We start from the raw sequence: 23,515 nt of genomic DNA, 5'->3' as shown, positions 1-23,515 counted from the left end.
ATACTGACATTTAGTTTACAGAAAAAGTAATCCAGTTTTGTTAAAGTTATATTTCATCCAAAAAGTGGATATGGCCTTTAGCTTTAGCTACTGTTAGCTGTCAGTCGCCATTAGCCTCAGGCTTAACATACGGAGGTGTCTCTTTCTGGATTCTGGAGTTACACAGAAGTGATGCAGGAGGGAGAAAAACCACCAAAACTCAGATTTGTGAGTATTTGAAGTTCAAAATACACTTTTTGGGCGATGTATCACTTTAATAACTACACTTACAGTACATTTCTCAAGGGACGGAAATATTGGTCTGTCTGTCCTTGGTCTGTTTTATCCATGCCACTAGCGGGTCAGATTCTGCAGAGAAATGTCTTGACATCAGCAGATGAGGAATATATTATAATATATTTTAGACTTTGTTTACTTTCCCTCTTGTGCCACCACCAAGTTTAGTGCATGTGTTGGTTTTTGAGAGGCATCACTGAGGAATTATGGAATTATGGACGACAGCATAACTAACTAGCACATAATATTTTGAATTTTTGGATCCAAAATCATAAAAAGAGAACTCAGGACACTTTGAGTTATCTTCTTTTGGTTTTTACTGAGATTTTGAAGGCAGCCACAGACGTAATGACAATCAGCCTGCTTCATATACAGTAGACTTCCTGACGGGTGACACTGGAGCTTAGAGCTTCCTCTAGGTAAGCACTTTAAGTCTCGGGATGCTACAGTGACCATGAAATTTAATGTGAAAGCAAACCCGAGTTTGTTTGTGACTGACATTCGACACCACACCAACACAGAATGTAAATTAAACATATTTATGAAGCCCTAATTGACTAATAATGGTTGTGGAAGGTTTAATGGTGATCCGGAAAAAAGGAATAAAAAGGTGCGGAATGTAAATACACAAGTACCTGTTTGGATCTGCACTCAAGACGAGCTGACAGGCACAGATCAGGTTCCATTTGCGCGTGGATTTGTGGAGCTCCTGACAGATCCACAATGACATGCTGCGTTTAAGTGTTGGAAAAAAACTTGGGCATCTAGGCTTTCCTTGAATTCTTGTGTTATATCAGGGAAATAAAGACACTCCCAGTAGCTCATCACTCCTCTATCGCAATAATAATCAGTAATACTTAGGTCCTGGTCCTGGCTTCCAACTAAAATGGAGAATTTAATCTAAATACTATCTGAGTTCATTTTTCATCCATTTGTCATTTGATGGCATTTGTATTAGTGTAAGTATTTGTGTGGGTTTATATTTGGTAAACTCAAGACTTTAGGAAGTCCTATTCCCCCGCAACACTCAGACAAAGTTCCCTCCAAATCAACTGTTCTTACTCTTCAAACTGCAACATCACGACTCAAGAAATTTCCCATAATGTTGCATAACTGAGTCATAGTTTGTTTTTGAAACCTTTTAATGAGTTTAACTTACTCACCATTAATTATATTCATCGTTTCAATTCAAAAATTCCAATTTCCGCCGAAATTACTGCCATATGAACTATCAGGAGGAATGGAATATTAAACCCTCTGAAAGTTTTTTCACTTATCAACTAATTATAACTAGGCCTCAAACTTATCTTTGTATTAAAGTTGAAGAAAGAACTTCTAATGTAGCTACTAAAAAAGTTCAAATTTATCAAGAGGAAGACGAAGCCTTTCTTGTCATTGTACATCTATGAACTGATACTTACAACACAACAAGTATGTTTAAACTTACCAGATGGAGGTTTTGAGGGAAGAAGAAAGACTTAAGTTTGTTAAAACTATGAACTAAATCGATGGAAAACATAAAGTTTCAACTTATATGTGTGAGCTGTGACTATGTTCAGTGGGAGACCCACATCTCCAGGTGTTAGACTGGAATGGGTATCACAGCCTCTTGATCATCCAGGGCGGCCTGGAGCTCCTGCAGGGGAGGCCTCAAGCGGGAATATCATGAATACTTCATGTTCCTGGAAAATATAACAATTATCAAAACAGAAGTATCTGAAAAAAGAGAGCCGGCACTCGTGTTTCAGATGTACAACGCTGTGTTTTAGATTTGACTCACATTATTGCGGGGAAATAGAGTTGATGCAGTCTAAACGTTAATTATTACCAGCAAAATAAAATAAACGACAAGCTTTACTGCTTCTGTAGTTACATGTCCTGCCTGCACATTGTTGATGTTCATCTATCATTTACTGGATTTCTGTGCATTTGCATATTTGTGTGTGTGTGTGTGTGTGTGTGTTATCACTGTCAGCTCATGATCCTTGTCATTCTCTGTATTTATACTCCAACAGGGACGATACAGGATGTGACTATGACTACTACTACTACTACTACGTTAATCGAAGTTTTACGGATGCATCTGCTTTACTCTTGAAGAGGTGGATCAAATTTGACTGGCTGGAAAATACCCTCATCACACCTTTATCAGTCTTACTGACACGGCGTGAAAAACTGTTGAGTGTGATGGAGGGAAGCCAGGGAACAGACTAATGTGCAGGATTATTATACCAAATTATGCCAAGTTCAAGGCCATATGAAAAGCCAGAGGCAATCGCCTGCCCTGTTGTATGAAAAGCCAGCCAGAGCTCCCTCTTTCCTCCTCTATTGTGCCTTGTCATATTAGATTTTCATCGCAGGGGAAGCTGAGCTCTCAAATCTCGGTGGATTACTGCTCCTCCAAAGCCCCTCTGGAGGACACTTGACCCTGAGAGGAGGAGTGAGAATAAACCCCAACTGCCCTTCTTTGCCCTCTTCCATCCCTCTTTGTCCCCAAGGAACACTGCCAGTGAGTCTCCACGTCAAACTGAGTCATTAGCTCTGTCTGTGAATCAAACCGCCAGCGTGGCTCCATAAATAGAGGGGAAATAGTGCTTCTATTTGGAAGCGATAATAGCTGAAAATAGGCTGCGTATTAATCAAACAAGCTGATAGATAAACAAATGCTGACATGGGAACTAAAAGCACGGCGATTTTACTACTGATTTGGCACGTATCACATTTACATAAGCTGCTTTTCTGCAGCGAATGAGGTCACAGCAACTTTGACAAATTTACTGCTGCTCTGGGGCATCCTGACCACCAGCTAAACATTTTCCTGCCACTTTAAAACATTTATTTTGCTATTTGCAGTGTAATGGTTTATTCAAGCATGAGACTAGCCCAATACATCAACTGATTATTTCCAATTGGTTCTTCATTAAAGGTATAAAAACACAATAATACGATAAAGTGAAACTTCGCCCCAGTGTATTTTCAAGTATTAGCCAATCGGTGTCTTGAGCTCAGATGTTTTTTGCACTTTATTACTTCTGTGTAACTCCAGAATGCAGTACGAGCCAGCCATGTGTATTTAGCTTGAGGCTAAAAGTGCTCAATAACCAACAAATACAAACAACAGCAAAATTGTTCAAAAACATCAGTTACAAACTCTCCCGCGCATCATCTGTCATAGCCCAGGTCTTCTTTATCCGACTGTATGCTCTGTTACCTGGAAACACTCAGGCCTCATCTGCACATGACATTAAAATGCATTAATTGTGATCAGTTTGAAAGAGAATTGTGCATTTTCAGGTGAAAGGACAGGTGTAAACCCACCTGAGATGCACTGAGGAGGGTTGTATTTAACAGTAGTGATGTTAGCAAAGCGAAAGTTGATGATGACGATCCTTGCCCACCAGTTTGACAGCGTTTTTTTGCATCTAGATTGCATTTGTGTTGCCCTGAGCACAACTGAAATGAAAACATCTGTTCCCCTCTGCTTCTGTCAGTATTTGAGATGTTGAAGATGACTTCTTCTCCTGCTCCGTAAAGCAAGCAGAGTTCAATATGACAGCACAACCTGAAGAATCTTTCTGCAGTCTGTTTTACCGGTGTCCAGGTGATGGTATATCCTACCACTGGAAATGCTGCTGCAGACATTGTTGATATACAATTGGGGAAAAGAGTGCGATTGAATTGCAATCGGATCTGAAATTGGACACTGGAGATGCATGTTAATACAGAAATAAATTTGAGCTGATTTTAACTACAAAGTAACAATAACACTTCCTGTTCATCGCTTGATCGCAGTAGCGATAAGTGTGACCAACTGGTGCATTCAGTTGAACCAACTTGCTTGCACCCACTGACCGTGGTGCTGAACTGGAAGTAGTATGTTTGTTTTTAGCTCCAATCAAAGTGATTATGGATTACAACCTGGATAAAGGAGATCTGGATTATACCAGACAATGTGCTTGAGTTTGTAACGAGATGTTTTTGGACAGTTTAGCAATTGTTTGTATTTGGTGGCTATGGGGTACCATTAGGGGTGGCACGGTGGTGCAGTGGTCAGCACTGTCTCCTCACAGCAAGAAGGTTCTGGGTGTGAGCCCCGGCTTCATCACAGGATCTTTCTGTGTGGAGTCTCCATGTTCTCCCTGTTCCTGTGTGGGTTCTCTCTGGTACTCCAGCTTCCTCCACAGTCCAAAGACATCAAGAGGGGACGAGGCTGATTGATACTCTAAATTGACTGTAGGTGTGACTGTGAGTGTGAATGGTTGTCTGTCTCTATGTGTTGGTCCTGAGATGGACTGGTGACCTGTCCAGGGTGAACCTCGCTGGGATAGGCTCCAGCCCCCCCACGACCCTTAACAGGATATAAGTGGAAGAAAATGGATGGATGGATGGGGGTACCATTAGCTTCAAGCTAAATATACCTGGCTGTCTCTTTCTACTTTGATGCAGTGCTGAAATTAAGTCTCAGTGAGTTCAAGACACCTATTTTGAACACTTGAAAGGCAAAATCCAGCTTAGAGTGAGGTATCACACATGATATGATTCTGTCAAGGGGCATATAATTACCTTAAAGACCCAGCATGCAGCCTCAGTAATGATAGTGTATGTTGCTAGATGTAAATGACTTGGGAGGTTAATTTGTTGTTAACCTTAGTCACCTGCATTTGGCTTCATACAGGGGCAGAGGTTGTCATAAATAAATCAGGGGATACAAAAACAAATTAGAGTGTTTGTGTTAATATCACAACAGAATTGCTTCCAACAGGAAATATGAGTTGGAAACTTACCAGTGGTGCATTTGCTGTTATTTGAAACAACCTTAGTTACAAAGTTAATAGTGTCCCTGTAATTCTTTTCATAGTTGTGAAATATTATAAATAACTAACTCTGCTGCAAAATGTCATAAAACCTCTAACCGAAACATAAATTGTTTACCTTGGCTCTTAGATCTTATTAGCCAGGGTGTGGGAAAGTCTCAATTTAATAGAGAAAATGTTAATATCATATTACACAACACTTTTACTGTACTGACCTTTAACTAAAAGAGCAGCCGAAGTGTTGCTGCTGCCTAAACTTCAGCGCACACAGGAGGCAGGCTGCAGACGCTTGTCCTGGATGTCGCATCCGTGTAGTCTCACCAGCCTCACCTCTGCGGCTCTGATCCTATCTGACAGAAAAAAAAAAGACCAGACTTGAGCCGAGCTGGAGATCCAAAAGAGACAGGAACATAAATTTCTCGTTACAGTTGTATAATATATAAACATCTGTACAGTAAAAAACACAAAGCAAAAACAAACCAAACAAACAAAAACAACAAGCACAGAATTCTCTATTCTGTCGTTGTCCGCCGTGGTGTTTTTTTTTTAAATCCTCCACGGGGGAAAGGTGAGAGCTAATTTACACTTTAGGTGTTACAGCAAGGTTATGAGTTAGCACATCTCAGAGTGTAAAACATGATCATGATGACACTGTCAGAATAAATTCCCAACAAAAAGATGACACTCTGCTAATTGAAATTAAAACAATGCTGAGAACAAAAACAATCACAACGGGCCAACATGGAGGGAATTCGATCGGAATAATATGTTTGAAACACTCCGTTATCACTTTGTGAAGAGAGGGACTGAATCATTTCGGAGGGGTTTCGGAATATTACCGTTACCTTTAGTTCTATGAATATTTACATACACATACACATTTGAGTTACTTACTGAGAATTTTGATCTTGAAGTAGCTGTTGATGCTCCAACATTCTCAAAAGCAACACAAGGACTGTGAATATTGAGGTTTTACTGGAATGCACTATGATATGATCAAGAAACCTTTACCTTTTCTTCACATCCTCCTTTTCTCCATCTACATGGAGACTTAACGTTCCTCAGCGGGCCCCTAAGGTCCCTTCTTGGTCTCCAGCCCAGTTCTCCTCTGCTCACCAGCCTAGCAATATCTCAGGGAGCAGCCTTGAGGTTTTTCGTCAGAGATGAATTTAGTCTTACAGTCAAATTTGGATTTAAAGAACATCTAACACTTTCTTTCATTCATCTGAACATGTTGAGAATGTTTAGCCATCATAAGTTCATGTAAACTAATTAACTGGACTTTTCATGTTGAGTTTCTTAAAATCAATAAATTTTTATCTCTTTAAAAAAAACAGCAACAACCTGTAACTGGTCATTATTGGAGTTTAATTTTCTAAAAGAAAAGCTGAAACAAAAATGCTGTAATGAATTAATGCTCCTTTCATTTCTGTACAGGAACATGAATTTTACAGGTTTTGTACTCTTCACGTATTCAGACCTAAACCTGGAGCAGTCAGGGTGTTGAGGCAGAGGAGGAAGGCACTGAGATTAAAAAGGCACAAAGAATTGTGCTGCAAGGCATTTTGTTATTTAATCTGCTACTTATTTTAAACATGAGTGAGTGTTGGCATTGCTCTTCTATCTTACGATTCTCTTGAATCCACCTTAATTTGCTGTTTTATTTTTCTGGCGATTTTTCTGAGGTGCTTTGTGCACGCTGCCTGCACCTTGGGAGCCTGGTTGATGAGTTTTTTTGGAAAAGACGTTTTTTTTTTTTTTTTTAACTATTTAATGTTCATTAAAACTTGAAAATAATCATGAAACCAATTACTGTTTCCTCTCTAATTAGCGTTAATACATACTTGTGGGCGCCTGATTAACATTTACTTCCTCCATGCAGCATCTCTTCTTCTGTCTCCACCGAGTTGAAAAGTGTCCGCCTCAGTCGCTGCTAAATTCTCGGTTGTGTTTGTCATGAACTCTGACTGCTCCCAGGCTAAAGCACGGATTTTTATTCAATATCATATGTTTCTCTTGTGCGTATTTTCCTGTCCAGTGCACAGGAGATGAATATCCTGACTCCAATAAATACTCTTATTCAATATATCTATTTATAAATGCTTTCCTTTTCCACAAAGTTTTAAATCACACATTATGACACATTATTTCCAGCCCCATTTTTTATTTTTATTTTTATTCACTGTGGTGGAGTAAGATCTGTCCAAATATATTCGTTTTAGCATTCTGTAGATGTAGCGATTCACAGTTCACTGTGCTGGAAAGAGGAATAACAGGGCAATTTTCAGAGTTTCAGTTGAAATATCTTGTGTGTGGCAGGTTACCGTCGGAGTAAAGTAGCCTACACTGCAGTGGCAATTCGCGAATCCTCTCTGAAACCTTCACACGGGGTTGACACAGCACAAGAACTCCTCATGAATATGTAAATTTACAATGATTAGAAATTTCATTTCATAGAAATGTGCCCAGTTATTACCCAGGACAACAAAAGACAATGTAGCTCTCTGCAGTCTGCGAATTCTGCAGGAGCTTTTTGTGTACTTGTGCTCTGCATAATTTTTCAAGCTGCGTGTGGTTGTATGATTAGCGCACGTGTCACAGGATTAAAAGTATGTATGAATCATCGGTGGCACGTACAGGTTCCTGTAATGCAAACATGCGCAGCGCGCGCATGTGTGTGTGTGTGTGTGTGTGTGGCTCCAAAAGGCTGTGTAACCAGCACTTTGTGACAACATTAGATCACCAAAAGTTAATATCATTTATTCCCTGGGGCGATGTTTCTCAACCACTGGCTGGCTTGATTTACAGAAACCTTTATAAGCATGAATGCAGCCTGAGACCCTCTAAAATCACCTGCCGGATCAGATCAGGGGGTTCAACGTCTTTTAAAATTTACTTTTAAGAACAGTTTTCTCTTGAATCAATTCCTAATCAATTTTTACTTGAATTTATTTATCGTCACTCGTTTTCTCTTCCGCCAATCCTGCAGTTCCTTGACTTTTTAAATCACCTTTGAACTTCTGGTTTGCTGACAGTTGTTTGACTTCTAGCAAAACGAAACCATTCCCATCTGGCAGCTGTACTGAGCAAATGTTAGCATGATGAACTATGAGGGGGAAAATGACCCATTTAAGACCTACTTACATCTGCATGTGTCACTGTCTGTAAGCGTGTTAGCGTGCTGCTCATAAGTGTTTAACTCCAAACACACACTGACTGCGGACTGTGATCTGAAAAACTGCGAAAAGAATGAGGTATCTGTGCATTCATCACAAATTTCCAGCAGGTTTGACCTTGAGTTAACCAAATAGAGGTCACCTACCCAACGATATTGAGAATCGAGGCCCAAATGATCTTAATGAAAATCCTGATTGAAATAATTTGATGTATTCACACGTAAATAAACGTAAATTGCCACATCCAATAGGTCACTTGCACAAGTATCAGCTGAGACACATGATCTTCATCTTGCATGCGCATCTGATGTTTGTGTCTCGTAATACTGTGTGTGTTTGCACTTAATTCGCTCCTCGGCCCTGTTTAACTCCCCAGGAAAAAAAAAAAAAAATCAGTCAGTCTTAAACGCTTGCTTTACGTTCAGCATTCCTCACCACCCTCTCGTTCTCTTCGTCTCATTATTCAATGCACAGGTGCTGTACATCTTGTCTGAGCTCGTGAGCTGGCAGCTGCCCTTGGCTTGAACCGAAATAATGAGTTGTAAGTGGCTGCATGAAGCTGCAGACTGCCGTGTCACGTTTCAGTGGTGTTGGCAGCGCTGGTAATCTCCTCACCTTGCAGGAAGTCATTTGATTCAAAGTTAATATCAGCAATGTCATTTAACAGAGATGGAAGTTGAGCTAGCAGGTTCTATTTAAATCAGCATAGACGTCCATGCAATGCTGTAAGAAAAATACATTTATTATTGATGTGCTCATTTATGTAGTTCGTACAATTTTGACTTGATGGGGGCTCAGGTTGTGGGAGGATTTTTTTTTCTTCTTCTGTATTTCATTGACAAAATGCTGGCCTGGGTTCCAACGTGTCATGTGACTATGCCGGCTCGACTCAGTCCACAGCATCACGAGTGCTTTGTTTGCATGTGAATGTCCTCTAACTGTGGAATTGATCACCGTGCGTTAATAATGTAAAGAAAACATTGCAGAACGATGTTTTGTTAATGCATGGAAGGACTGACTTCAAGATGCATAGGTTTAGATCCATGTTAACCACAATAATTACATGTGAGCCATATTTAATGGCATTGTAGTTTTTGTACTCTAGAGCCAACTTCCCTCTTTCCTACTCATGTATTATGCAGACTAAACTGTAATGTACTCAGACAACTCACATAATAACCGTGTGGTGTTTTGTCCAGGCTCTGTGTTCATAAGTAATGAGCATATATGTTGAATCCTCCAGTGGAGCCTGTGAACACTGCAGATAAAGTCAGGGCTCTCTAGTCTCACGCATTGAACGTGAGACACACGCATTTTGAGTCCGTTCACAGGCTCCCACGCCACACCTTGTATTTCTCACGCAGAGAAATTTCCAGGGTAACGCCCACAAAGTTGCGCCGCTATTATTTTAAAACAGAACAGGTAGAAGATCCCTTCCCTAGAGTTCAGAAGGCCCTCCCTACCACGCACCAGCTAATCAAATAAAGCATAGCTACCAAACAGCCAATCAGAAAATAGCATCGCTGTGCTACAGTTAATCGAATTGCAAACCAACAACACGGGCTCGCAACGACAGAAGAGGGAGGCTCTCATGCTACATATCGACGTGGCAGAAGACCATATCCCATGATACAGGAAGTCATCTCATCATTGGTTTCTGTTGCTGGGGAACATCTGTGTCCTGGCAGTTGATATGTTAGTTAACAGTTGAATGACTGCTAGCTAATTTCGGCAGCTATTCTGACGCCTGTTTTGTTAGGAAATTTGGGCCTATTAATAATAGGCAAAGCTCTCCATTCTCACATGCACAAGCGTGCGCTCACACACACGCACAGACAGACACACACGCACACACACACACACACAGACACACACACTTTCATGAAGAATAAAATAAATATGCTTGTAAGAATTTGTGTCATTTATCAGATGAGACCACCGTCCCCACCCAAACCCCCAACACTGCCACCAAACTCTCACTCTAAACTCTGTTCTCTCATAACTTGAGCACTGTAAAGTGGACTGACATCTGAACTAGCTTACAGGTGCGGCTCCATGAACAAACAACAACATGGATATTTTACATTTATTTGCGAGAGTAAGAGGAATATTGCGATAGCGCCACGATAGCCAAATTAGTTCCGACTGTTAGCTTCCACTTCTGACAGTGCTAGCATTAGCGGTGCTGGCCTAGCCACTGGTGGTGCTGGCGCTGCTTTGTCAATACTAACGGCGTTGATGAATCCATCTTAGTGAGACGTCGCTGAACCGGTGTGAATAATGTCAGTTGTTTTTGATGAAATCTGAGATGCTTATGAGACTGACGAAAGAGAAAAAAAAACGTTCTGTTGTGCGTCATCTCGTTCACATAAGAGGCTAACTTGATAGCTGTCTGTGCAAGTACAGGAGGGACACAGCATGAGGTCGAATGTTCCAGGGGTACGGGACTTAACAGCCACAATACATAAAGCAATACAAAACCCCAATTTTATTTCAACAAGTTGTAAAAAAATGGCTGTGTGACATTTAAAGCACCTTAACACAGTAGAAGTTTGATGTAGCAGGAAAGCAGAATTGGACAGAGACAGCGCTATTTGTGAGATCGTAAATGCAGATACGGGTTTCAAGTAGATAAAACACAGGCAAAGACGAAAAAAAAAAAAAAAACATGGACGGGGAAATAAGGAGCTATTTAAAGAGTTAAAGCGCCAGCACAGCAGCTCTCTGCCTGACAGGTGTTGAATCTTCTCTTGAGGCGTAGCAGAGACAACTGGATCGATGGGTCATTTTCCTGCCTGCAGCTTTATATCCAGTTACCACATTTTGAAAGTAATACAGTAATATTGCCAAGAGGCAGTAACTTCTACCACTACAGCACTTTGTGAATTACACTCTTTTACAGTCATGCCGAGGGTTTGAACTGATCTTGTAGCGCTCTAACCATTTTTTAATTTAACACTTTATTCTCTAGATGAAAAGTTTTTTCATTTATTGAAAGAGGTTCTGATATAGAAAGAGATAGAAGTGGAAATGATGTCTGTTCCTGTTTTCTTTCAGTTTTATGGACCTGTTTGTCTTTCCCTGAATGACTCAGTGGAATGCTGGTGCTGCCGTATTGTTTAACAGTTCCACTTTTCAAAATTGGCAGACCCATTTGCAGACAACAGCAGAATCTCTGCACAACACTTAAGTGCTTACTGCATAAGCAAGCAAACAAGTCCTCAAACCAAGCAACTGTTTAAGACTTTTGCTCCAACCCTGGAATAACATGGTTCCCATGTCATAAAATCACGTTTTATGACGTTGAGGCCTCATTGGGATGAGGCACAAAAACACTGGTTTAGGGTCAGTAAAAGGTCATGCTTCTGCTTCCAAATGACCACTTTTGGAAAAATTAAGGAAAAGTGTTTGCACAATACTGTTTGCATTTACAGCTCAAGCTAACAGCCATGTCCTCCTGCAGTAACCATCTAAATAGAATTCTCCACCTGCCACTTGCGGAATACGAGTCTTGATGTTTGTCTGTTTTGCTTGCTCCATTTGCCTCCTTAGAGAGATTTTTCTTGGTTTATATTGAGGTCATCAGACGTCCTGCTCTAGTCCTAACAAACACTCAAACTCAGTAGGTCATTTGCACCACTGGTATTTATGACCTATTTGGTCATTTTCTTGGGGGGACTGTCTCATGTCTGACAGCACAATAATTTTGTTTAACCTTTTAACTAAACAAAAACAAATCCATCTGACCATCCATTTTCTACACTGCTTATCTGTTAAGCCTATCCCAGCTGACATCGGCTGAGAGGCAGGGTTCACCCTGGACGGGTCACCAGTCCATCGTAGGGCCATCGGGAGCAATTAAGGGTTCTGTATCTTGCTCAGAGATACTTGGACATGGTCAGCGGGAGCGACCCTTCCACTGCTAGACGGCCACTCTACCTCTGAGCCGTGCCGCCCCATTAATAAAAACACATCATCGACATTTAGTACAAAACATACTGTGTCTATATCTGCACTGTAAATGGAGTAACATGTCTATTAAGAAATGTTTAAAGACTGGTAGCTTGTCATTATTCCCGCTGCCTTCTTAATATTAGTCGATTGATTAAAATATTAAAGAATTACTGTATGAATAAAACTGATGTTTTTAGTGTTAGCTGTCAGCTGCCATTAGCTTCAAGCTAAATATATGTGGCTGGCTCTTCCTGCATTCTGGAATCACAAAGTATTTATGTAAGTGAGTAAGTGATTAAAACATGGTTACATGTGGGTGAAGATGGTCAAATTTATTAAATATTTTTACTTGATTTATACTAAACAGTGCAACAACTAGCTCGCTACTATAGCAGTACCTACATGAGCATTCTGGTCCACCATTGATGCTAATGGCTCACATAGCTCACTCCTGCCATATCATTTTCATTTAGAATAATTTGTTTTTAGAATATCTCCCATTTAAATTAATGATATATCATGTAAAATTTAGAAAAATAAGAATATGACTTATCAGTGAATTTCTTAATTTTTTTTGGTCAAAAATGTTTAAACATCCCTTGCAACATGAGCTTTTCAGCAAAAATCCAGTTTCTTGTTGGTATTTGTACTATGTTTGTATGTGTGTGTGTGTGTGTGTGTGTGTGCGTGTGTGTGCGTGTGTGTGTGTGTGTGTGTGTGCATGCGCACATGAAAATTTTAATTTTGACTCATGCTTCATTGCAGCCTTTGGTCATTGTCATTGTTTCACTCAGAAAGCTTTTATGAAGTTAAGATTGTTTTGGGATTTGGAGACCATCATCCAAATTAGTAACGGCATAATGATGGTGTCTGTAGTTTCTTCACTCTCATGGCCAAATTAACATGTGAAAATTTCAGGTGCGCCTACTTTGTACATCTGTGAATACGATGCTCATCTAATCTCTGTCAACAAAGTGAAGTTTAGCATTAAGAGGAAAACAAAGCTCTCAACAAATGAACTGACAAATTAACAATGAGTGAAATCTGATTTTATTGTTGCATTTCCAAAACCATTTCAATCAAAAAATTCATATTCTTAGGGAAAGCGGGTTCGAGGACACGTGGAGGAGAAATGTAACACAGAATGGGTCTTTCTGCAAAACATTACCTTGGAAAGAGAAACAACTCTTATAAAATTTGATAAATAAAGCGATAGCTGTGGATAGACAGCCATATATCTCAGCAGGCATGTTGACAACGTGAACTTTCAAAGATAAAATAAAGAATTCCTTATTGATGCCAGTACTAGCTGAAGGTCACAGAGATGCTTACAAGCTTTGACAATGTGCAGGAGAGTGGAACCCTACTGGGTAAGAACCTAATTCTGAGTAATCTCGTTCTATGGGTAGGAGAGAATATTAATAAGAGTCTTCTCACAGGCCAGTGTGAAGAGGTCTACACCTGCTGGATTTTCCTGGGCAGCCATTTGAACAGGGTCTTGCACAGCTTTTTGCTTTTCACCTTTGGCTTTGTTAAGTTCTTAATGATGTTTCTGAGCAGGCTGAAGTTCAGGGACTGGGTTAGGTGCACTGGGAAAGCATTATTTCCACTTGCTGACTGATTTAGAACATCCAAGAAGCGTTTCTCCTGCTGCCTGAAGTCGTACTCCACACTGGAATGACAGTCGTGCAAAACACAGACATCAAACGCTTGGTACAACCCTAAATGAATTCGTCAGATCTGTCAGAACGACATCACTATTTTTAATTATCTTTCTATTGAGTGTCAAGCTTTTCATGCCACACCTTGTTAGAATATCCTCATCTTCCACTTGTACTCTAAGGATCAGATGTCAACACACACACACCAGTTAACAAATCATCTTATCTTTTGTTGTGAAAGAGCAGTTTTGAAGTGGATCAAGGGGAATGTTCTGAACATCTCAAGATAAAGGTTCAGCTTTGTAGACAATGAAGCAGCTTTTTCTCGCCAAAAGATGATGACAGGACTTTTAAATTTGTAACCTTTCTCGCCTCCATTCCACATACAGTATTTCTGCTTCACTTGATGAGAATGGTGTTTTTCTATTGCCTCCACATGATGCAATGTTCCAGCTAGAGGGTGCAAAACCGACTCGGTTACACTGGAGATAATCGCTGTATGATAAGTCTTCAAAACCTTGGCAAGGTGCATGTATTAAAAGCTCTCCTCAGTAAGACAAATTCTGCCATGAATTCAAGTTTTGTTTTTGTTGCTCTAATGTTTCAGAATTCTTCATCTTCCTTTCAAAGCTGATCTTGTTGATTTCTGTATCAGAACAAACTCAAAATCCATAACTTTACCTGTCAGTGTATTCTATTTGTTTGTTCACATATATTGAAACCAGCTAGCCTGCAAATAATAATTTCCACAAGCTGACGAAGGCTTCGGCAGAGTGATTCTGATTATGAATATTGTGCAGGCCGCTCATGCGTCGCGTCTTCCTGTTTAGCTTTCTTGGATCTCAAATGTAATCTCCATAAATCTGATGTGAGAATAGATTGACTCACGAACAGTAAGTGTCTGGGCTGGCAGTTCTTCCAAAAGATTGATGGCTTGTTCTGAGAGGAGAACGTAAACTTCCGTATGTATTCTAACCCGTGTGGAGCATTTCATTTGGGGAGCTGCCCGTCGTGGAAGTCATAAATTTTCAGTGAAGTGAGCGAGGCCTGCGGGAGGGCTCACACTTGGTGAACGGTGACACCCACGACAACTAAATGTTAAGTACAATATAGTACAAAAAAAGGATTGAAGCACAAAGCATCAACCTTGATATGATTGAGATTTTTTCCTTGGCACCACCTCTTCATTTTTAAACATATGTCACTCAGTAGAGTGCAGCAGGAATGAGCCCTTACGCGCACACACCCCCCCCCCCCCAACAAGTTAGCATTACTGAACACATTTTCACACTTTTATTTTAAAGTGTAAAATATCAGCAAATAAATACCACACTTGTAAATTTAAAAACATTTAAATTAAATGTCTTGAAATGGGAGCTTGCTAACAAGAGGCTAAATGACAAAAGAATTGATGTTGAAGATATTAAACATCATCGCGCCAAAAAAAAGAATTGCAAGGTCAGTTGTGAAGTCAGGTGCTGCAGTGGTCAGCACTGTCGCCTCACAGCAAGAAGGTTCCGGGTTCGAGCCCCAGCTCCATCACAGGATCTTCCTGTGTGGAGTCTGCATGTTCTCCCTGTTCCTGTGTGGGTTCTCTCTGGTACTCCAGCTTCCTCCCACAGTCCAAAGACATCAAGAGGGGACGAGGCTGATTGATACTCTAAATTGACTGTAGGTGTGACTGTGAGTGTGAATGGTTGTTCGTCTCTATGTGTTGGTCCTGCGATGGACTGGTGACCTGTCCAGGGTGAACCCTGCCTCTCACCTGAAGGCTGCTGGGATAGGCTCCAGCCCCCCCCCCCCCCCCCCCCGCGACCCTTAACAGGATAAGTGGAAGAAAATGGATGGATGGATAGTTGTGAAGTTGAAGTCATGCGTTTGTCATATAGCTCACTCAATGTTAGCGTGGTATTTCTAGCAATCGCATTTACGCCTCAAACAAAATAACAAAACTGTGTCTCGTGTGCAGATGATCAGGGGGAACACACCATGTTTATCTCATAAATTTATTTGACTAAGAATTTATTTTCAAGAATCATCCCAATTTCAAAGTAACAGTCACCTACAGGTCGGCCCACAAAAAAACCCCTTCATCCCTGCAGTACTCTATTGTTGTCTAAATAAGGGCTTCCTGCCTATAACGCCCCTCCTAGGAGTCATAAATGAATATTGAGTGTCTGAATATAGGCAGTTGTATTGTAATCTCACCTGTAGACGATACAAGCAGTCTTCTGGCAGGTTGAGCAGTTTTTCAGGTCCTGTCCGGTTTTGTGGCATCGCCAACTAGAATAAACAAAAATAAATTACGTGTATGAAACTAATAACCTTTCAGATTCCCCATTTAATATCACTTCCGCTCATGTCTGGTATTCATTCAGACTGCTGTTGGCAGGGAGAAGCCGTGTAGCGTTGAACCAGTCAGACATCCGTTATTAGGAGTTTTTTTTTTTTCCTGAAACATGACCTCAGAGACAGTCAGAACTTATTAGCACATCACGCTGGATGAGAATGATTGACAGAGACATATCGCCAGAAGGCTGCTTTTAATTCCTCTCATTCTCCCCAGAAGAGATTCATAGCTAAATAAATCTCTGTGAGACCTGCCCTCCTGAAATGCCCAACTAGGTTTAGGTCACACTCAGGCACACACACACAGACCTGTTTGCCAACTTGTAGCAATGTTACGACAAAACGTTAAGAAACCCCTGATTTACAACACATGGTGGCCACATAGATGCTTCAGATCATCTTTGCACGGATCCCAACATTTACATCTTTATTTTAGAACTTATCCAGTGTTATTAGATGATGTTAAGTAATCTAATTATAATTAATCTCTTTCTCATTATGATGCTGATTTATTCTCCAGTGTATCAGAAAGTAATGAGCAAATGTTTGACAAACACCATCATCACTCCAAAATTTTTTGTGATGAAAAATTAAATTCTGCAAACACCATAGCAGAGCTTAAAGCCCCTCGTTGTTGTTGTTTTTTTGTGACTGCTTTTACAATAACCTGTGATTTATACACTGAATTTCGGATAGGCAGTCATATATAACAACACAAACAACACTTTTTGTTTTTTGGTCGTTTTATTTTTTTAAAGAATGAAAAACGATGCAGTTTGCATTTGGATTACAAAAACTCTGAGTAGTTCCAGTAAATGCAAGTGATGACTCATTGGAAAGCCAAAGATCAGCACTGCAGAACAGCTTTTAAAGTATTTCCCCAGATCAAGGTCTGGCAGCTCTACCTGTATTGAACTGCATGTAGATTATGTTAATAATTAACAAGTGGCATCTGGCTGTGTATGTTTAAAAATTTACCATCAAAACAATGATAAGTGCTCAGTTGAATTTTAAGTGCGTGTGTTAATCAAGTAGTGCCATGACAACAAAGAAACAAAATGGCTGATTAGGTTTCTTTAACACACAAAAGATTCTTATATTCCAAACCACATTAACACACACACACACACACACACACACACACACCCTCTTACCCACTGGTGGGAGAGTGGCACGCCTCCAGGTCATGGATAATGTTAAGCAGAGTAGTGATCCTGTCCTTGTTGGCTGCCAGGCTGGCCTCCACAGTCTCTAGCCTCTGCTGGAGGGCTGCTGATTTGCAACACTGTGGGGATGCAGGCAGCAACAGGGCTGCATCAGCTGGGTGGGAGTGAGCCAGGATAGTCTCCTCTGGGTGCAGGCTAAACTTTGAATCCGGTCTGACGATTGCCTCTGTCTTACAAGACTGGAGGCGGGGAAGGGAATTATATCCCTGGCCTGTGTGCACGCACAGTTTCCCATCACTGCTGCATGGAGCAAGGGAGGAAAAGGCCTGACCTGTGTGTACTTGTGGTAGAGATGATGCACCTGAGTGAAACCTCTGGTGGTCAGCATGAGCACTGCTGTTTGCCAGTGATGAGATAATAGGCTCAAAGTGTGTTCGTGCCATGAGAGAGGGTGCTGAGTAATTTGGACGGGCCTGTTTATCTGCATTGGATTTAAGCTTAATATTTGCATGCATGGTTGATACACCCGAGGCAAACTGCTCTGAATTTGAATCCCTCTGCCGGCCTGTTTTTTCTGGTGGGCATGTAGCAGAGTGTCCCTCATGTTGTGTGTCTGTGTATCCTTGATAATGTGCACGCATTTGCTGTTTTGTGTTTATGCAACCCTGCAGACAAGAGCTGCTTGACTTAATTAGGGAACTGCCATTTGGAAAGTTAGTGACCTGTGAAGTTTCATGGCTTTTTGAATCAAGCAAAACAGATTCATTGATTAGATTAGCGGGGAATTTTTTTTCATTAATATACAGTTCAGTATCGATGGTTGATTGGGTGTTGCATTTGCTTGCGTGGCTGCTTGGAAGATCATTAGTTACTCTTGTCTGCTGGTTGTTTGATACATCTCTGCGAGGATTTTTTGACACATTTAGCAGCTCATGTGGAGTTGTTTTGGAGACATTTCCCTGACTAGGAACAACAGAGCAGAAAGCAGATTCATTAGCGGTATTAGCGCTGACGTTTCTTGCAGGGCGTGCTTCATGATGTAATTTGTTGTGTTGATGTGTTGTGTCTGTGGCTGTTTGGACCGAAGCTGCGCGTGATACACCGACATTACTGTCTCTCTGAGTAGATGAAGGAGAGGAAGCTGTAGATGGAGGCTTTTTCAGATTGGTTGATGAATTCCTGAGGGCTGTGTTTTTGTTCAGAGTGCTAGTTGTGGAGATGGGAGCTGACATCCCAGCTCTTGAGTCTAGGAGATGAGTTGCACTAGAGAGTGTGTTAAGAGATGCTGTTTTTACAATGACTTTGGAGTTGGGTTGAATTTGTGTGGTCGTGGATTTAATACTATGTTGAGTGCTTTTAGCTCCATTTGAAGTGGGGTTCCGACTCAAATGGCTCTCTGGGACGAGTGTATGGTAAAGTGGACCTGATACACTTGTTTGTGGGGTATTAGCAAAGGATGGGAATTTAGCTGGACTTATAACAGTGTAAATAAAAGACATTTTACCTGGTGATTTGTCATCCACTTTTGAGGAGGGCTTTTCTTGGGGTTTATGAGCTAAATCAGCTGAAGTACCAGGTCTAGGTGGCGTTTCCGTTTTATGAACCTGGTCTAATGGATCGGTAGCTAATGAAGCAGCGTGACATTTAGGCATCTCACGAGCACCCTCTGTTGTGTTCTTCACTTGTGACGGATGCGTTAAGTGTCTCGGTGTGGTTTCATGTTGAGCATTAGCAACTTTAGCAGGTCTACTCTCAGGGGACGTCAGCGTGGTATTGACGTTTGCATGCGTGCTGGTATGAGACGTGTTTCCAGGTCCTGAAGCTGTTGTGTACACGTGAGAAGTTGGCGTTGTTATATTTTCAGGTGTAGCATGTACAGACACACATACATTTAGTGGGACATTATGCTGTGCGGAGTTGTGTTGTGATGTGTGCAGCTGCCGAGGGTAAGTGTGTGAGTGAGGGTTGTTTGCTTTGGTAGCGGTGGCCATCAGTGGGGTCGAGGTCACACTCGCAGGTCTGGGAATCTTACTGTCCTTATCCTCATCTTTCCATGTCTCAATAGTTGCTTTGGTGATAGTGATGGTTTTAGCATGTAGGGGTTGCATGGTAGCATGCTTGCTGATAGAATGCACCGGGCATGGAGGGAGCGGCGTTTTATTATATCTTAGTTCTTCTTTAAAATATAACATCTGCTGTGGATTGACTGTAGTGTTCTGAGACGGTTGATGATTGGTTGGGTTGAGCTTTGTCTCAATATAGGGCACCTGGAGTTGTGCGCTCGTGGCGAGTGAGTCCAGGGATGACTTGAATGGCTTCTCTGCTTGGCAAGCATCAGCTGTAAGGCCTTTCTTCCCTGTAGTGGTAGCTCTGGTGGCTATAGTCTGTCTTCCGCCACAATTGTTGCATATTTTTCTTTGGGGAGCAGTCAACAGAAGCGTCTTCCCAATCTTCTCTGCGTAATGTTGTCTGGTTTGCTCCCTTGCACCCTTTACAGGCATCGATTCCTCATTTTCAATGCTAATTCCACCCATCGCCTCTGAGTCAACCACACTGCCGTTGATGTAGTGGGCAGTAGGTTTTAATTTAGGTCTGACATTGGGTACATTCCCTGCAAAGTGTGGGTTGGTCTTGATTGCCCTTGCATAGCAATAAGTCCCACCACTGTTCCTCTGACCACAGGCCACATCCTCCGAGGCCTCACCTTCTGCCGCTTTGAAAGTCACTTCCTTTTTGTTCTTGGAATCCCCACTTTTGTGTTTTAAAATAGCCCCTTTCTCCTTGTCAGTCTTTGTTAGCAGCAGTATCTCCTTGTACTCTGTTTCCTTGGTAATGTAGCTGTTGGATGTTTGGCTATCATATCGTGATGTGGAGAGTGTGAGTGGCACGCTCTGCTGGTTAGGTGGCCTGCTGATACCCGGGGATGTCTGAACACCAGTGCTGCACTGAAGAGCCCACGTCTGGAGCAGGGCTCCTCCACCTCTGTCTCCTCCAGTTGTCTTCCAACCACGCACTCCGACCAAGGCAGGGACGCCTAAAACTGGAACCGGAGTGGTCAGGTCAGCCGCTCTTCTCCCCATCTTCTGCCTGACTGACTCAAAAGTCTGACAGTTCACGAAAACACTTCCACGCCATTTCCTCCATCTAAAAGTAGAAGAAGTTTACAATGAGAGTCATTTGGGACTGTGGAAGATACCCAGGAGTAAGCATGATAACTTTGAGCTCCAACACCGGGGAAAAGAAATAAATGGCACAGTTTAGACAGACAGAAATTTGGTCTCACTTCAAAGGTTTTTTTTTTTTTTTTTGACAGAATTGAACTGGTTTGGAAAAAGGAATGGTTATCTGTTATTGCTGCTAACAGACGGAGGCCGTTCTATGTCATATTAGCATTTCAAACATACCACGCAGTTCTCTTCTTTTCTGTCTTGACACCACACAGAATAATTTATCTGTGAAATAAATTATTAGACCTCAACATATGGAGAGCTCTCGTTTCGCCGTGTAGCAGTCAGCTTCTGTCCTCCACATTCAGCTCACCTTGGAAAGAGGCCACAAAATATACACTGATGATACATTACAGACTTCATTAAGTGTGCGTTTAAGTGGAACACCCTTTCACATGCTGGTGTGTGTGTGTGAGTGTGTGTGTGTGTGTGTGTGTGTGTGCGTGTGTTGGAGTGTGCACACTAGTCATAAATTCTCATGCAGTTTAACTTGTGGGTCATTTACACAATAACCGTCCAGTAGTCAACGACAATCTCAGCAGGATGTGTGATTATAGATGTGAAGGCTTGATTTATGTCACAGTTTTCATGCAAACATATCCTGACAAGTCTTCCTTCCCTCCTTCCCTCCGTCCTCCTCTTCATCTTCACCAGCGGCCGATGTCCGGCGATGTCAAAATTGCAAAAAGAACATTTTGTCATCTATTCCTGTGGGGATGATTATTTTGGTTGTTTTGTCATCTAATGTAACTCAAGCTCAGTCAAATGACCCATATTCACTAACTAGAAATGACAACTGTCCTGCTCTGTAATACACCATTAAATCTCCATTTTGCGGAGTCAAAAATGTTCTTGCGATGCCAGACACTTTTTAAATGATCTGGAGTAAACGCAAAAGGCTTTTTTCTGGCTTCAGCAGAATTATTGCCTCCTCTGTTTTAGGCGTCATACCTGAGTCTTTGTTTGGTCCTGCTGAACGATGTCTTGTTTTCTTGTATCCAAATGTCAGAAGCTATTTTCCCACATTGTGTTTTACATCCTCCTGGGTCCGCAAGCTTTGGAGTGACTTTGTCTTCATATTACAATCCTGTGTTGGTAGAATTCAAACTCAGAGGAATGTGCTGTCACCCAGTTCAGCGAAGCAATGCAGCCTCATGGACCCTTTAAAAAAAATAAAACAACAGGAAAAAACTCATCTACCTTTTCATTGATCAGGTATCAAGCCAAGCTGTGTCCTCATTGTGTCCCCTCTCCTCCTTTTTTGGTCATGCTGCTTCATACTCACTCCATAATCGCAAGGCAGCTGTATGCTACAGCATGCTGCCCTCCAACACACTCCTGTCCTGCTGTGCCTTGCCTTTTACCTCCTCCTCCTCCTCCTCCTCTCTCTCCAGCACTCTGTCTCTCCCTCTCTCTTATTTCTGCCACTAGCCTCCTTCCCCTCCTTCCCAGCATCCATGAATCCTGATCTACAGCTGGGTGGAGATCGAGAAAGACAGCCCTGAGAGCGAGGGAGGGAGGGAGGGAGGGAGGGGGGGTAGCACCAGTCAGGCAGGGACTGTGTGTAAATTACCATGCACATTATGAGGAAGGACAATGCTAAAGAAAAAGGAAGAGTTTAAATATAAACGGAGCTGTGGCCATCGGCACGATGAGAGTCACGTGATCTGTGATGAAAATATTCATTAACCATCAGTCACATTTGAAAACAAAGAAGAGGTGTGACTTTTTGTCCAGTCTAGTAATAATATTTAATATTGATTTGCAATCTGTTGGTCACATGACTTTGGAAGTATTTTAAAAAAGTGAATTAGCAATTTTACATGAAAATGTTCATTTAAAAATGTAAAAAAAAAAGAAGAAGAAAAAAAGCGAGTCTTATTTTTCATTCTTGTAATAATATTCTAAGAATCTGTCTATATTTTGGAATTTTTTTCTTCAAATATTCTACTATTTATTGAACTTTCTAGTGAGTTACAGTCACCTGATTTTACAACTGATTTTGAATATACATATATATATATATATATATATATATATATATATATATATATATATATATATATATATATATATATATATATTTCTTACAGTCTTAATTGCATATATTTCCGACAGAAGGCGTTGAACGTATCGATCTGTGCAGCATTTTCACTAAATAAATTCCCAAATATGAAGATGATTAATAAAATGTGTCAGTAGTTTTTATTATAGTAATTATTAAAATGTAGTGCACTGAGGCAGGTTTATATGAGGCCTGCCTGAGTGTGCTGAGTTCACTAGATTGCATTCATATTCCATCACTGCCGCTGTGGGGAACATGAAGCTGCCTTTGTGAATAGAAAATTGTTCCACAGCCTCAAGGTGATTACACAACATTGTATCACTGGAAATGCCTACCGCGCCTTAATAAGAGAGCACAACTGTTTTACCGTCTCTGTAATAGTTCTGTGTGCTTCACATTTAATCATCCTAATAGTTGCTTCTTCTTCGAGGTGTATCAATGTTAGTTTTCTTCCCCTACTGTAATTCTTACCAGGACTGATAGAGGCTGGTAACTTTTCGACATTAAAGGTCACTGGAGGTTTGTTGCAAATATGATCGACTCACGGGTCATGGCAAGGAAGGCAGGAAGTATCTGTAAACACACTTTTACATTTGCAATAGTTGGAAAAAAAACAAACCTATTCAAATGCGAAAAATAGGGATTTTTAAAAGCTGAACCGATGAGCTGCAAAGGACTTAACATTCAGTCAGAGCTTTGTTCAAAATGGCAACTTAGTGTCAGATACACCCTGAAAAGCTGTATATACTCGTTAGGCTGATTTGTGTTTGATGTTGCAGATATATATTTAAATATATATATTTGAGTTTTGCATAAAAGACTCCATG

At 41.1% G+C, this 23,515-nt stretch overlaps 1 protein-coding gene across 4 annotated transcripts; it reads right to left on the bottom strand.

Annotated features, from left to right (window-relative positions):
* Positions 1-5,312: 5,312 nt before the first annotated feature.
* On the bottom strand, positions 5,313-22,008 carry LOC147248946 (uncharacterized). 4 transcript variants are annotated; one of them, XM_086179032.1, is made up of 6 exons: positions 21,909-22,008; positions 21,575-21,784; positions 20,870-20,936; positions 17,385-20,540; positions 16,090-16,164; positions 5,313-5,440 (listed from the first exon to the last, which is right to left on the bottom strand). In XM_086179032.1, exons 3-6 carry the CDS (start codon positions 20,875-20,877, stop codon positions 5,437-5,439), a joined length of 3,243 nt encoding a protein of 1,080 aa, XP_086035158.1. In that variant the 5' UTR covers positions 20,878-20,936; positions 21,575-21,784; positions 21,909-22,008; the 3' UTR covers positions 5,313-5,436. The 4 variants fall into 4 exon arrangements, with proteins under 4 accessions (XP_086035158.1, XP_086035155.1, XP_086035156.1 ...); XM_086179029.1 differs by lacking the exon at positions 5,313-5,440 and adding an exon at positions 13,287-13,892; XM_086179030.1 differs by lacking the exon at positions 5,313-5,440 and adding an exon at positions 13,287-13,892 and having other exon boundaries at positions 21,575-21,710; positions 21,824-21,968.
* Between the last annotated feature and the right edge of the window lie 1,507 nt (positions 22,009-23,515).

Source organism: Aulostomus chinensis, chromosome 15, assembly GCF_037954235.1.
Source record: "Aulostomus chinensis isolate RoL2024-O1b breed Wild chromosome 15, RoL_Achi_v1.0, whole genome shotgun sequence".
Classification (NCBI taxonomy): Eukaryota; Metazoa; Chordata; class Actinopteri; order Syngnathiformes; family Aulostomidae; genus Aulostomus; species Aulostomus chinensis.
Note: the sequence above shows the minus strand (reverse complement) of the source record. Positions and strands in the feature narration are given on the sequence as shown.

Excerpts from the sequence above, each read along its gene's own strand:
- LOC147248946 (XM_086179029.1), bottom strand. Across the intron at positions 16,165-17,384 it reads TGCCACTCTCCCACCAGTGG|TTGGCGATGCCACAAAACCG; the intron begins GTAAGAGGGTGT and ends TGTTTATTCTAG. Across the intron at positions 13,893-16,089 it reads ACTGCTTGTATCGTCTACAG|TGTGGAGTACGACTTCAGGC; the intron begins GTGAGATTACAA and ends CTGTCATTCCAG.